Source organism: Pongo pygmaeus, chromosome X (assembly GCF_028885625.2).
Source record: "Pongo pygmaeus isolate AG05252 chromosome X, NHGRI_mPonPyg2-v2.0_pri, whole genome shotgun sequence".
NCBI classification, from domain to species: Eukaryota; Metazoa; Chordata; class Mammalia; order Primates; family Hominidae; genus Pongo; species Pongo pygmaeus.
In genome coordinates this window covers 38,243,986-38,257,840 of record NC_072396.2, presented here as the reverse complement: position 1 = coordinate 38,257,840, position 13,855 = coordinate 38,243,986, and the positions used below count along the sequence as shown (strand labels likewise).

General features: G+C 34.8%; 1 protein-coding gene across 1 annotated transcript in view; it reads right to left on the bottom strand.

The window, feature by feature from the left end:
- Positions 1-7,381: 7,381 nt before the first annotated feature.
- LANCL3 (LanC like family member 3) overlaps positions 7,382-13,855 on the bottom strand; it is a 103,329-nt gene continuing 96,855 nt past the window's right edge. Inside the window, exon 5 of the mRNA XM_054472774.2 lies at positions 7,382-9,178. Coding sequence (XP_054328749.1) covers positions 9,019-9,178 — 160 coding nt within the window. The 3' untranslated portion in view covers positions 7,382-9,018. The remainder of the gene's footprint in view (positions 9,179-13,855) is intronic.

Sequence of the window (13,855 nt, the reverse complement as noted above, 5' to 3'; positions counted from 1 at the left end):
TCATGGCCTAATAAGGAAGTCGTTTTTTTATTCCAAGACAGACCTTTGCTTATTGGTGTGCCAATACCAAGACTAACACAACTCCTTTTAGCCCATTGAACTTTCCACCATCTTCTTGATATCAGGATGTACTCAGCCCACCCCAGTCCCTCAGACCTCGATCAAGCCACTAAATCTCTCTAAAACTCAGGTTCCATAAAGGGATTAGACTTAAATAATTATAAGATCTCTTCCCCTGTTGAAATTGGGTGATTTCAATCTCTGGCATTTTTCTATTTAGGAAAATAATGTAAACACAAATAGAATGTAAAGATTCAAAAGGAATCAAACCAAAAAAAGGTACAGGGAGAGAACGTGGTGGGCTGTTTTTCTGTTTTTTATGTGGCATGAGAAAATCCATTTATGAGTTAAGGGGCAGATTCAGCCAGCAGCTGAGAGGTAGCAGGCCCTTTCCCTAAAAGGATTACTAATGTCTATTTATAGAACCCAGAAGGCCACCATGTCCTGGGCCAAGATACATACACTGCCACAAATACAGAATCAGCAGCAACACTCCACAGAGTATTTGTGTAATGTTTTACTTGATATCATGGTTAGCTTTAGAGGAAAAATTGGTAGCTTAGAATTATTAATCAGGACACTGAATATTTAGCATTAGATTTTATTTTAAGGCAAAGGATTATCACAGGTTTTACATTAAGTGTACTGTACATAAATGTATTATAATGAGGGGCAATAAGCCAATAAATAACATCGCTTTAAACACTATAAAGTCCAGTTTATAGCGAATTATTTTCTACAGTACAAAACGAATACAGAAAACATTTGGAAAGATCACAGTGTTTAGAACATTGTAACAGCAGTTGTAAAAACCATAAGGTGCATCTCTAAGCTTCTCACTCTATCTTGCTTATAAAGAGATTTCATTATACCATGCAGTGGGCTGTGAGCTAACTCCCACATGAAAGGGAAGCAATATCAACTGACTAGTACTGTCCCCTCCAGAACAACCAATAACAAAAGCTAAATTCTGATGAGCATTTGCAAGTTGATCCTTCTTAGTCTGCACACCAGCCAACTTGCTCACTCAGTCTGCACACCAGCTAACTTGCTCCAGTGATCACGTCTTTCTGTATTATCATTTGCCATTTTGTCCTTGAGAATAATATATACCTTATAGCTTATGATTGCTAGTTTCCCTGTCAGACACCTCAATGGGTTTTGACTAAAGATTAATGTCATGTATTGCATTATACTTTTTCACTAGGACCAAAATACCCATTATTTTTTAACATATTATGTACATAATAATAGACTTATAGAAAGTGATGTTTTGGTATATTAATATGTAACATACCAGAATACTTGAGAATTTGGTTTTATTATAAAATACAGTAGTATGACATTTTGTGATATAGTAAAATATCTGGCAAAATATTCTACTCTAAATTTAGACCTAATTGCTGCAGATGTCTTTGAAAGAGCCTCAAAGTGCCCCTAAGGAAATATAACAATTAGCAGGAGGTCATATAACCTGTTATGGCAAAGACATTTTTAAAAAGCCTTTCATTTTGTGTCCGAGTCTTTCAAAATTTTACTTGTATACAACAGATAAGTGCTGTTTGATTTAGTGCTAATGGAAATTAGTAGGATTTTAAAGTAGTAACAACCAATCACTATTATTTGGTATTTTTTTATAATTTTATGTTTTTAACTCTGCATTTGTGCCAAGGCAAATATATTGCAAAGAGTACAATTTTATTAATAATACTAATTCTTTGATCAGTTCCTCAGATTCAATAGTACTTTAAATAATAGTAGTTATTCATTCCTAGATACAATTTTGAAATAAGCAGTTATACTATATTGACAGAGTATTTCTTTGTACCTCCCCATAAGTAAGAAATTGCCCTAATGTGCAGTTTGTGAAATGTATCATTAGGAAGGTGAGCTTTGTTTTTTTCAATGATACAATTATATTTCTGTAAGTATTGTGATTTATGCCAGAAAAGCTTTTTGGAGCAGTAAATTCTATTTGCTGGGAAATATACATTCCAAAACTAACATGTGCTTGACCCAGTACATATTCCCCAGTATACGGCTTTGCAAAGTGCTCCCCCTAATAATTTGATTCTACGAAATCCATTTTTTAAAGTTTGTTAATTTAGAGCCATTGGATTAAAGATATTAAAATTCAGGCTTCCAAGAAGAGTTCCCCCAGATGTTCAAAGTTGAGAAAGGTGTACCTTTTTAAAGATTGGGCCGTCCTTCCTTAACAGATTCTAAAACCAAACTTTTGCACTTAGAATATTCCATTTCTACTGCTAGAGAGTCTATGTGCAACTCATGTTACATTTTGCATTTTCAAGAACATGGGGATTCTACTGCTGCTACAGTATTCAAAAGACATCTTTAATACTGAAATAGCAAAGTCCTAAAAAACAAAGACAAAACTGATGATCTAAATCAATCCACATGTTTGAATATATCTACATATAAGGGTTACCACATTCAATATGAACCAAATTCAGCAGCAGAATTAATTATATTGGTAACTGCCACTTAAGCATAGATTTTAAAATGAAACTTATGGGGACGACATCAGAGACCCCACTAAAACCAAGTTGCAAAAAGATCACTTGTTAAAGATTGACAGTAGTCAATTATAGTCTGTATCTTTAAAACTGACTGCTACGTCACAGCTACTTCATACATATTACTAGAACAGTACACATTAAAGCATGTACATTCTAACCACACACAAAATATAAAAATAAAACATCAGCAAGAATTACATTACTTAAGAAACTGTATGTATTTGGTGTTTACACATATACACATTCAAATATCCCCCACCACACCCCCACATCTTTTTAGAGTGTTCATCATTTCTGAAAGAATAAGAGGAAGGTATATATTTCGGTACTTTCTGAAGATCTATGTCCAAGAGCAAGACTTTAAAGCCATCTGTTGGTTTCAATTTAGGAGGTGGTTGTTCTAGAACAAAAGAGATATTGTGTCTCTCGGGTGATTCTGAATACAAAGATAAATAGAAATGGGCCCCAAAAGGAGTGGAGAAAGAGAGGAAAACACAAAGTTTTTCTTATGGAGAGATACTTGTGGCAATTTCTAGGATTCTTATAGACACAGAACTCAACAACTAAACAACGTCAAACAGGTTTTTTTACCCAGGAGAGTTTTCTCAATCTTTAATATGTTAATGTACCATGTAATCTTCAAAAGGGGGTAAAATAATAAAACTTTCCTAACTTATTTAATCACAGAATAAATTTTTCCACAGGGCAGCTCATGGTACTGCTGGGCTGCATTGGGGAAATATTGCAACTCTCATGTAATAGGCAGGTTCTGTTTCCATTTTCTCCCATAACAACAAAGGAAGGTAGGAAGACTTTATCAATACTAGGAAACAGGAATGGGACTGTCCAATACAATAGCCAACTCACATGCAGCTCTTATACACTTGAAATGTGGCTACTTCGAGGCTGGAGATGTATAGTAAGTATAAAATACACACTGGAGTTTGAAGACTCAGTACAAAAATGTAAAATAGCTCATTCATGTTTTTATATTGATTGCATACTGAAATGCTATCATTTTGGATATATAAGGCTAAGTTGAATACATTATTAAAATTAATTTCATCTTTTTCTTTTTACCTTTTTGGTAGCTACTAGAAAATTTGAAAATTGCATATGTGGTTTGCATTCGTGGCTCACGTCACGATTCTAGCAGACACTGCTGCTGTATTTATGAAACTCATGGCTGTTATCTTCTACAGATGGTTACTAATGGCTTCAACCTAGCAGAAGTTTTAATAAGCTTAGTCAAGCTTAATAAATAAGTTTAATAAACTTAATCAACTTAGCTTGAACATATCCTTTCACTGAGATCTATCTAATAGCTAAATGTCGGCTTTTGATTCATATGTGATGTTGACTCTCCTTAAGTCAGTCTCATTCTTTTTCACTCAACTACTTACACACACACACACTCGCACACAGAGGGGTAAACTTTTTCCTACAGGGACTTAGAAAAACCGAAAGGGAAGCAAACAGGAAGACTTTGCAAACTGTTTTCATAACCCTGGGTAGTTAAGCCTTATGTATCTTTACCCCCTTCTCCCTCTTCTTCCTCAGTATTGGACAGGGAGAAGAAAGACAAAAAAAAGAGAGGATAGTCTGTTCTTTTGATCCACATAACTCACCAAACCCCGCAAGAACAAAAACATGGGTGATTTGGTTATTTTAATTAATTTTTTCAAATTCAGTTCAGAGGGGGTAATTAGCAGGTGCACAAAGGCAAAAGAAGATTCTGGGAATTCTGCAGATAAGTGACTTTGCCATTTGTGGAAGAGTCTAGATAAAAATGACAAGGTTCAATGATTCAAGGAAACAAAAACAAAACAAAACAAAAAACTCTAAAGGCATCATCCACCAGGCCTCGATTCATTAGTACTTTCAATTAAAGAAACAAGAAGAGAGATCACACCTCCAGTATGTGATTTATGATAATGGATGAGGGTAAAACATTTAATGTAGCATCAACTTTTTTTGTAACATTAAAAATAAAATTACCAGGTTTATTTATGGAGGGGAAGCAGGATAAATGCCACCACCACCCTATTCTCATGAATAGCCACACTCACTTGTGATCTGACTACTAGGCCCAACTTCTGTTGCTGCTGACCTTGAGGTTGTCTGCCCTTCTGTCCAAAGGGTAATCTAGCTGTATTGAGGCTGGAACTCTTAGCTAAGAACAGACATGGATGGAAGAGATAAGGAGAAAATCTGCCCTCCCAGGCGAAAGGAGGTCACACGATAGAGCAGATACAGGAAAATACATATCACAATGAACTACAATATTTAAAGAGGAGAAGAAGGAGAAGTTGGTGAATCAGGGGTGGTCCTGGGTTAGAGGTCCCAGAAAGCAATAAAACTCATGGGTAAGAATGGACTGGTTCTTTACAGTGTTAAACATGCGTCCACAACTCACTTTGAGATACTGAGCTTCAGCAAGCTTCCCCTCACCCACCCCTTTGCCTGCCTTCTCATTTGCTTTCCTTGCCAAATTTATACCAGTATTACACGGGCTCGGCAAATTTGAGGCTCAGTCATTTAGCTATTAATTTGGGACAGTGCTGAATAAATAGCCCAGGTCCCCAAAGGAAGGCCTAATATGCAATAGAGAGTATATTTTGATCACTATATGTCACGTGGTTCTGAGACTTGAATTAAAGTGCAGATCAAACTCACCCCAGAATTACTTTATTTTCCAGTTCATTTTCTCTCTACAGACCTGGGTTGCCTGCTCCTTTTCTTGAGTTATTGGCACTGTAATCCTTTGTTCTCAGCAAGCAAAATAAATATTTGCATTAAAAGGAGCTTCTGAGCTAAATCAGTCTATTTCCATGTAGTAAGTCTTGGTGAATCAGAACCTTCTGAGGCAAAGTGCTGTGCTCAGGACTGGTAGTAGAATATAAAAAAATGTACACTTGGTTTTTATCCATCTAGTGACCCAGACCTCAAGCACTACATCCACATATAGAGATTCTATTTGGTTGAAATTCTTATTGGAAGTCATAACTGGACATGATTTTTCTGTGTATATAGTGGGTAAAATATAACATCCCTTTTAAATATGTAAAGTATCTGCACATTAAAAAACTCACTTATATCCATTTTATCATTGACAACTTTTATAACAACCTTGTGAAGTAGACAGGGTGAATATTATTATTACTACAGTGGCCCCTAAAAGTGGCAGAGCAAGACTTTGAGATTTCCAGCACAGGGCTCTTTGCACCACTAATGGTTCTCCTTTTAATTGTGTGTTCATTTAACATGGCTAGAAATCACAAACCCATTTGTTTCATTGAAATTACTGAGATTTGCTCTTTCAAATTTGAAACAATTTCAGTATTACCATGATTAAAATCTTAATATGTCAAAAAAAAGTTAAAGAAATAAGCTGCCACTGGAAGAGATGCAATTTAGCACAGACCAAGAAAATGACTGTTTCTCGAGTTATCAGTAAGCAAATACTGTTATCTTAATAGCATAGTCAACTACCTAAAGAAGCACAGGGAAATATACTCTATCAAACCCCTGTTCTACTCAGTTATCAAGTTGCAAGTGGAAGTAAAAGACTACAAACTGATGACTGAAACAGGCTTGGGCAAAATAAAAATGTATAATATTTTGGGGTGTGTGTGGAAGAGATGGTACGTAATTACATTAATGAAACAAAATATACAGAGTTGTAATGGTTTCCAAAATGTCTTGCTATCAAAGTATAATGCAGTCTCCCCATTATTGAGAGACTATTTCAATGTATCCTCAAACATTTCCACTATTACCTTCAGGGTTTATAATTGCTCATGCTGTGTATAGTAAATAATATTAAAGTCATACTAGTGGTGGTGAAAATGCCCCTGTAGCCTTTAAGAGACAACAGGCTTAAGTACTACATTAAAAATGCTACCACAGAGAAGGGGGGCAAGTTGGATAATTAAATAAGAAGTAACATGCCACACTTTCCTACAGCAAAATGTAAGAATCTTTTTCCCCTTCTTGGAAAAATAATATAGAAGAGGACCTTCCAAAATCTATAATTCTTTCAGGAAAATGAAAAGTTTCATCAACATGTTTAAGTGCCAAACAAGCCTATTGTTGTTTCTAATTTACCAAAATGTCATTTCATAAAGACAATACTCAAACATGGTCTTTGCTTAGATTTGACACACAAATCATAATGGTTAGCACATCATCATCAGACCTATCAGAACTTAAAAGGGCAGATAGGCCCGAAAGTGGTCTTGTTTTTCTGAAGTTACTAGAGATGGAACTGATATGATAATGAGCTAGAGTATCAGTTCTGAGTGCTTTAGGTTTCAGGTCTCAAGGATGAATTGTGAAAGGAACAGCAAATGGAAACAGAAGGTAGCTTTGAGGGAAAGGTTATTTTGTTCACTATTGTATCCCCAGATTCTGGTCTAGAATACTGAATAAATAAACTTAGAAAGTGAAACCCTGGGTTTGAATCCTTGTTTTGTCCTTTTCTAGCTGTGAGACTTTGGAGCATTTACCAAACACATCTTGAGGGGTTCTTGGACGATAAAAACCGCATGTGTTCCATAAAGCTCTGTATATAGGATGGTTATTATATTCAGCCTATATGAAAGAACTTCTAGACCCAATGTGGGGAGTCATCTGAAAGCTGCTATTTATGTGGTATCACCCCAAACTGAGCATTTTCACTGATGAACAACTGAGGCCAATTTGATATGGTTATATCTGAGGATGTACAAATGAAACAGGAAGCTTAAAAGATGTATGCATTTCAAAATCATTTTGTCCTACTTTATTGCAATAAGTGCAAACATACACAGTCATAAAATACACAAAGATAGTTGTTACCTTTCTTTGGTCAGATCCTTTGAGAATGTTATGAATGCTAGAGATCCTTGTCCCCTCAAAATGAACACACACACACAAACAAACTGGTCCATACACATACACACACCAACATACTTGTAGGTTTGCTTTTTAGGCAACAGAGCATTCCCTAACTCGTTCTAAAGTCTATGATTCAAGTTAAGAATTACTGAAATAAAGAATAAGTATTTGGATTTACATGGGAATAGATATGGAATACCCACCATACACACACACACACACACAATATATCCAACTATTTAATGACTATTTAAATAAGTCTTATACAGTACACAATTTCCTAGTCAATCTGATATATGCAATTGCCACTGACAAAATTCTAGGAAAAGGGTCAACTTATGCTCTGCATAATGAAGTGACAGATGCTCCTATAGTGTTCTGCAAACCACTATTTGCTTGAAGCAGTTTCACAACTTCTATGTGTTTACAGCAGGGTTGAATTTGATATGACAACTTGGCTCAATGAGTATTACAGCCAATTTCTAGTGGACCCTGTATCTTGGAAGGTAAGGTAACCAACCACAGAATTCACTCATCTCTTCATTTAATACTATAAAATGGAGTAAAATTATTTCCACAATCACTGGTGACTTCCTCAGCCTGTCTGCCTGTCCCAAAGGCAGAAATGACACATCTTTGTAGTGGTTCCCCGATCTTTGAAATTAGTGATATTTACCAAGAGTATATTTTATAGTTTAGCTAATAGCTCCATCAAGATTATGTACATAGAGGCATTTTAAAAATTATTAACAATAGACAATACACAGTTCACACTTCCTATCGAGAAAAACACTTTACAGCAACACTTGCTATAGTATAAGTTTACTAGCTTATAAATTTTGCTATTCTAATTGAGCTTTGAGGAAAAAAAAGGAACCAGGAAAAGAGATGTTCTAAGGCCTAAGAAAACTTCAAATTTTAGTATCTGAACTAAGCTATGATATGATTTCTTTAAATTGCCCAGGGTAATGAAAAAAAATAGAGATTCATATGCAAATATCTTTACTCAGTAAAAACCATAAATTTCAATAAGTATAAGCACAGGACAACCAAGAGTTTATTTTTATACTTCAGCAACCTGACAATTCATCCCTCATAGCAGTTTTCAGCTGGGCAATTATTTTAATTTTTTATTGCCTTTATTTCTGAATTTAAGGGTAGAGGGCACACACAAATGGTCAAATTCTCATTCAGATTGCAAAGGTATTAGCGTATTTTTTGTCATAGTCCACACTTGCAGTTTGGTTTTCTATGTCATAACTGAAAACAGATCATTTCTCTTTCCCCTTTTCCTATGATCCCTTGTTTCACATCTACTCCCTGACACATGAAATCTCTGCAGTTTTGAGATGAGTTGTGGTATCTTTATTTCGCAGATGCTTTCTCAAATCTGGCATCATGTTTCTTTCACCTGCCTGATTCCTTCCTTCTGGTGGCAATGTTAAGGCTCATGGTTGCGATACCATTGAATGTGGCTTATGTGGAAACTGCCTCGGCTTGGCTCAGGGGATCTCTGCAGGGCCACAGTGGAAGATGGAGCCTTCTAAACAAAGACGCTGAAGAGTGGGAATTCAGCCTGACTGGGCTGCAGCAGGTCAATCAGAAAGCACACTGTCCCAGAGAAGCCTTCATACAAGCTGTATATACTTTCAAGGACCCGAGAACCGGCCTTGAATTCCTCGGTAAATAAGAATTGAGCAAACCTAAGAGAAGAAGAAAATATGAACAGTTTAACATGAGTGTTTCCATATTATGGACCTTGGGTTGCTTCTTCCTCTTCTATTAAAGTTTTAGCATAATTTTCTTTCCAGAATTATATAATTAAGTATTTTTAAGAAACACATTTTCTCTGTTTAAAAAAAAGAAGATCTATTATATAACTGTGTATGTTTCACAACAAATTATGCTGGCAAGCAAATCCAACTATTCTTAGAGTTTGCAAAGCAAAGCAGTTTGGAATTTTCAAGGATTTCATTCTTTCTGTCATCCAGTAATTAAAGTAAAAACAGACAGATAAATTGCTCTACTTTTATTTATCTTGAAAAGAAGGAAAGTGATACGTGACTGTTCCTTTAAAAAAGTAAATATGCTGTGTTTCTGCAGACATATTACTTCTGAGCTGGGTTTTCGTTTATATGTGACAAAAAGCAGAGACTGTAAAAATAAATGGGCAAGATTTTATACAATCTGTGCTGTGAGCAAACAAAGGAATAAGATGAATAGGAAAAGGCAGCAACCCTTCACAATGATAACATCAAATAACAAACGCAGCTACAAGACAGATTATTTTTGAGACATTCACCTGAAATTAAATCACAGGCCTCTAAATTCCCTATGAAAGACCTTTTTTTTTAAACCCATATTTGCCACAAATATTATTCAGATTATTTTTAACAAGTAATATTTTTACAGTAGTTTACAGCTTCCAAAGTGCCGTTACCTACATCATCTTTTTTTACTGACTTGTTCTACTCATTCCCATCAAGAACACAAATAATCACCAATTCAGAGGCTGGAGTTCACAGTTTGGTAAGGCCCAAGCGCTGATACTGTCATAAATTTAGGTTACTGCTACTACATAGGGGGTCTTACAAAGGGTAATTATTTATTTGATTTTTTTAGGGCTCTTGGAATTACATACAGCAATTTAAATTAGCAGAAAACAGATTGTAATTATATTTGTTACAATTTTTCTATAACTGTTTTCCTGAATATGAAATGATTCTAAAACGGAATTTAAATTTTTAAACAGTAGACTATTGATGCATTGTAAGAGTTACTTCTAAATTTGTAATAACATAGCCAGCATCATGATATAGCTTCAGTTGGGCTCCTCAGAAAAAAAGTTTTCAAGTGTATAAAATAAGCCACACAGGATTCCAAAGGAAAATAATTATATTAAAACACAACAAAAATTTTAAAGCCAAATTTGTGATATAATAACATACATATTATTTGCTAACACATTAAATGCCAAGGTACAATAGTGGATTTAGTAACTGCTAGCATTTCTGCATATTGTAAAATGAAGATTTTACAATATCTGCAACAAGAGTAATATGACATGAGAATATCTATGAATTCTATTGTTTGCAAAGTCACAGCTACTAATACTTCTGTGACTTATTACCTACATTCAGAAAAGAAGGAAATGTTACATTTAAGTTTGAGATACAATCTCTTTGTCAAGCAAACTCACAAATCCTAGATTAAGAACCCCTGGTATAGTAGAAAAAGCAAGGGCTTTGGAAGTGAGATACACAGATTTGATAATTTCATGTTGTATGACTTTTGGCAAATTTCTCAATTTGACTTTAAAATGGTGAAGTTGCAGAACTGGATAGTGTTATATGTAAAGGTAAAGGATATTATATATCAGGTTCTGAGAATATAGCAAGCATTCAATAAATAGGAAATATTGCTTTTTACATAAACATACAATAAAAGAAGATTTATAAAACAAAAAGATGATTTATAAAATCATAGTATAAAAGAAACCCACAATGTTGCTAGCTCTTCTTCTGACCTTTCCCCCATGCACTCATTTATTTGTTGCATTATTACATGTTATTAAAGTATATATGATTTGGTATCCTGTATTTTTTTCACTTAAAAATATGCTAAATATTTTTCTATGCTTTTCAAAATAATTTCTAAATGATACATAGCAACTTAAAATAGTACCAGCAATGTCTGAGAGTAGCAGTTTCATTGTATTCTGACCTGTATTATGTGTTATTATTTGTGAAAAATGTTTCAAAAATCTATCCAGTCACCGGTGCAAAATTAAACAAATTTTTTTCTAAAATGTTCTCAGTCAAAATAGAAGTCAGCATGCTAATTACAGGACTAAAAAGAATAGAAGACACAATAAAATATGAAAACATTTCATATCAAAACCCATTGATTATGACCAAAACTGAATGCAGAAGAAAATTCATAGATCTGTGAGTTACCATTATTATTAATAAAATGATGGAATGCTTTCTAATTAAGCATGTATAAACTCTAGAACATAACAAAATAAAAGGAAGTAAAAGTGGAAAACAAAAGAGAAAAACAAAAAAAATTAATAAGCAAAACCAGGAGCCAGTTCCTTGAAAGGATTAACAAGACAGAAAAAACACTGGTGCAGCTCACCAGGAAGGAAAAGCATTAGAAATCACAAAGGGCACATAGCCTCAGATATAGGAAATTAAAAATATTATGGAACTATATGATTAGAACTCCATGTCAAATATTTGAAAATTCATAAGAACTAGATGGTCTTATAGAAATACATGCACTACCAAAAAGAAGAGGTAGAAAACCCGAGTGATTGAATAAGCATAAAAGAAAATTAAGAAGTTGTCAAATATTTTTCTGCAGCCATAAAATCCTACTGTATGTTAAAAAATAATAGGTGACAACCAAGTGATATTCATTTTAGGGAGGTACATATTTTTTTAACATGCAATTGTTAAAGTATGCCCCTAGTCAACAGACAAAATGGGCTCCCCATGGCAAACTGAGGTGCTCCAAGTTAAAACAGAACCAGGCAGCTATGGCTGGGTGAGGGAGTGATCATGTACTCTGTGTTCTGAGAAAGACGTTGTAAAAGCATCACAGGACCTTTCTCCAAACCAGTTTCTGTTGGGAGTGCCAAGATATGCCAGCCCTCCACCTGCCATTTGGAAGAAACAGGTGACAGAGACTTCTGGTTTTGAGCTTGGAAAGTAACTAATCAGATCACACCTAAGCCAAACAATCAGAGTCACCCGCCATGGCCAATCAGGGCTCAGCTGCACTGACCAATCGGAACTGAGATTCAATCCTTCATTTGCATAAAAGGACCTGACCCTGGGCAGGCAACTTTGCTATAAAACCCAGCCCTGAAAGGCTGCTTCATTTTACACCACAGGCTGTGTATCCTCTGTTTGCAAACTGTTCACTGGAATAGTCTCTTTCCTACACATTCCGTTTCAGAGAACTTTTGTTCACACAATGCCCGAACAATACTCAGATATTACCTCCACATTTCCAGTCTTCTACCTGCTAGTGAGAAATGTAAGTTGTCTAAATAGACCTGGACCCTAAATCTTATAACCAAGACTCTGTAAACTAGGGCTGGCCTCCCAGAAAATACTTAATGGGTACAAAGTTCATTGAGTGATGGATACCCTAAAGCCCTGACTTCACCACTATGTAATCTATCCAAATAACAAAATTACACTTGAATCCCATACATTTACACAAATTTTAAAAAATTAAAATATTAAAAATTACAAAAAAGAAAATAGAGAGGTTGTTCTGATCCCTTTTAATACACTTTATAGGGAATAAATGAATTTCATTCATTTCTGATGAAATTTAGCCCAAAGGTGAAATCCCACTAGCCTAGATGATATCCAAAATTACTTTCTTTTTCTATATTTGGGAAACAACAGGTCTGGCTTCCACCTAAAGAGATTAAGAAACCATGAATCAATTATATTAACAGATTTCCTAAACAACAGAGCTTCAAATCGAAGACTTACATAAGTTAGTATTTGCCCTTCAGTGCATTCACGTAAATATCACAAAAAATAATTTATGTTTTCTAAACATTAAATATTAGATAAGTTGACTTGGGAAGGCCTTTCTGAGAAAATGACTTTTGAGTGAAAGTCTGACTGAAATGGGGGAGCTAGGAGATATATGTAGAAAGTGAGCATTACAGGTGGAGGGAACCAAAACTTCCAAGGTCTTGAGGTGGAGTGTACCTGGCATCCTAATGGAATCACAAGGAAGCCACAGTGGTAGACAGAACCAGGAGGAAGAAGAGTAGGGAATGAGATTAGAGAGGTAATGGGAGGCTAGATCATGTAGGACCTTTCATTCGTAGGACACTGGCTTTTACTCTGAATCATATGGGAAGCCATTGGATTACACTGAACAGAGAAGTGTTATAATCTAACACTTATAATCTAATGTTTATAATGATAAACATTATAAGAAGTGAATATAAAAGACCATGGTAAAACATAGGAGCATTCCTAGTAAAATCAGCATAAAAGCAAGGGTGTTTACTATCCCTGTTATTATTGAACATTGTTATAGGGTTGCGTTGTTATAGAGAAGAACCATGTAGTGGAAAAAAAATACCGTGCACATGAGAAAGGAAGTAACAGAATCATAGTTGTTTGCAGATATGTGTGTATCTATTTAGAAAATCCAATAGAATCAATAAAAAACTAATAAAAACAGTAATGGAGTTCATTAGGGCAGCTATATTATTATGATATTTGTGAAAAGTAAAATACTTATACAATCTATACTTATATGAAAAATTACATATTAGAATTGATAAACTTCAGTGATGTGTATGTTTTAAAAGCTTCCATAAATACCAGTAATAAATG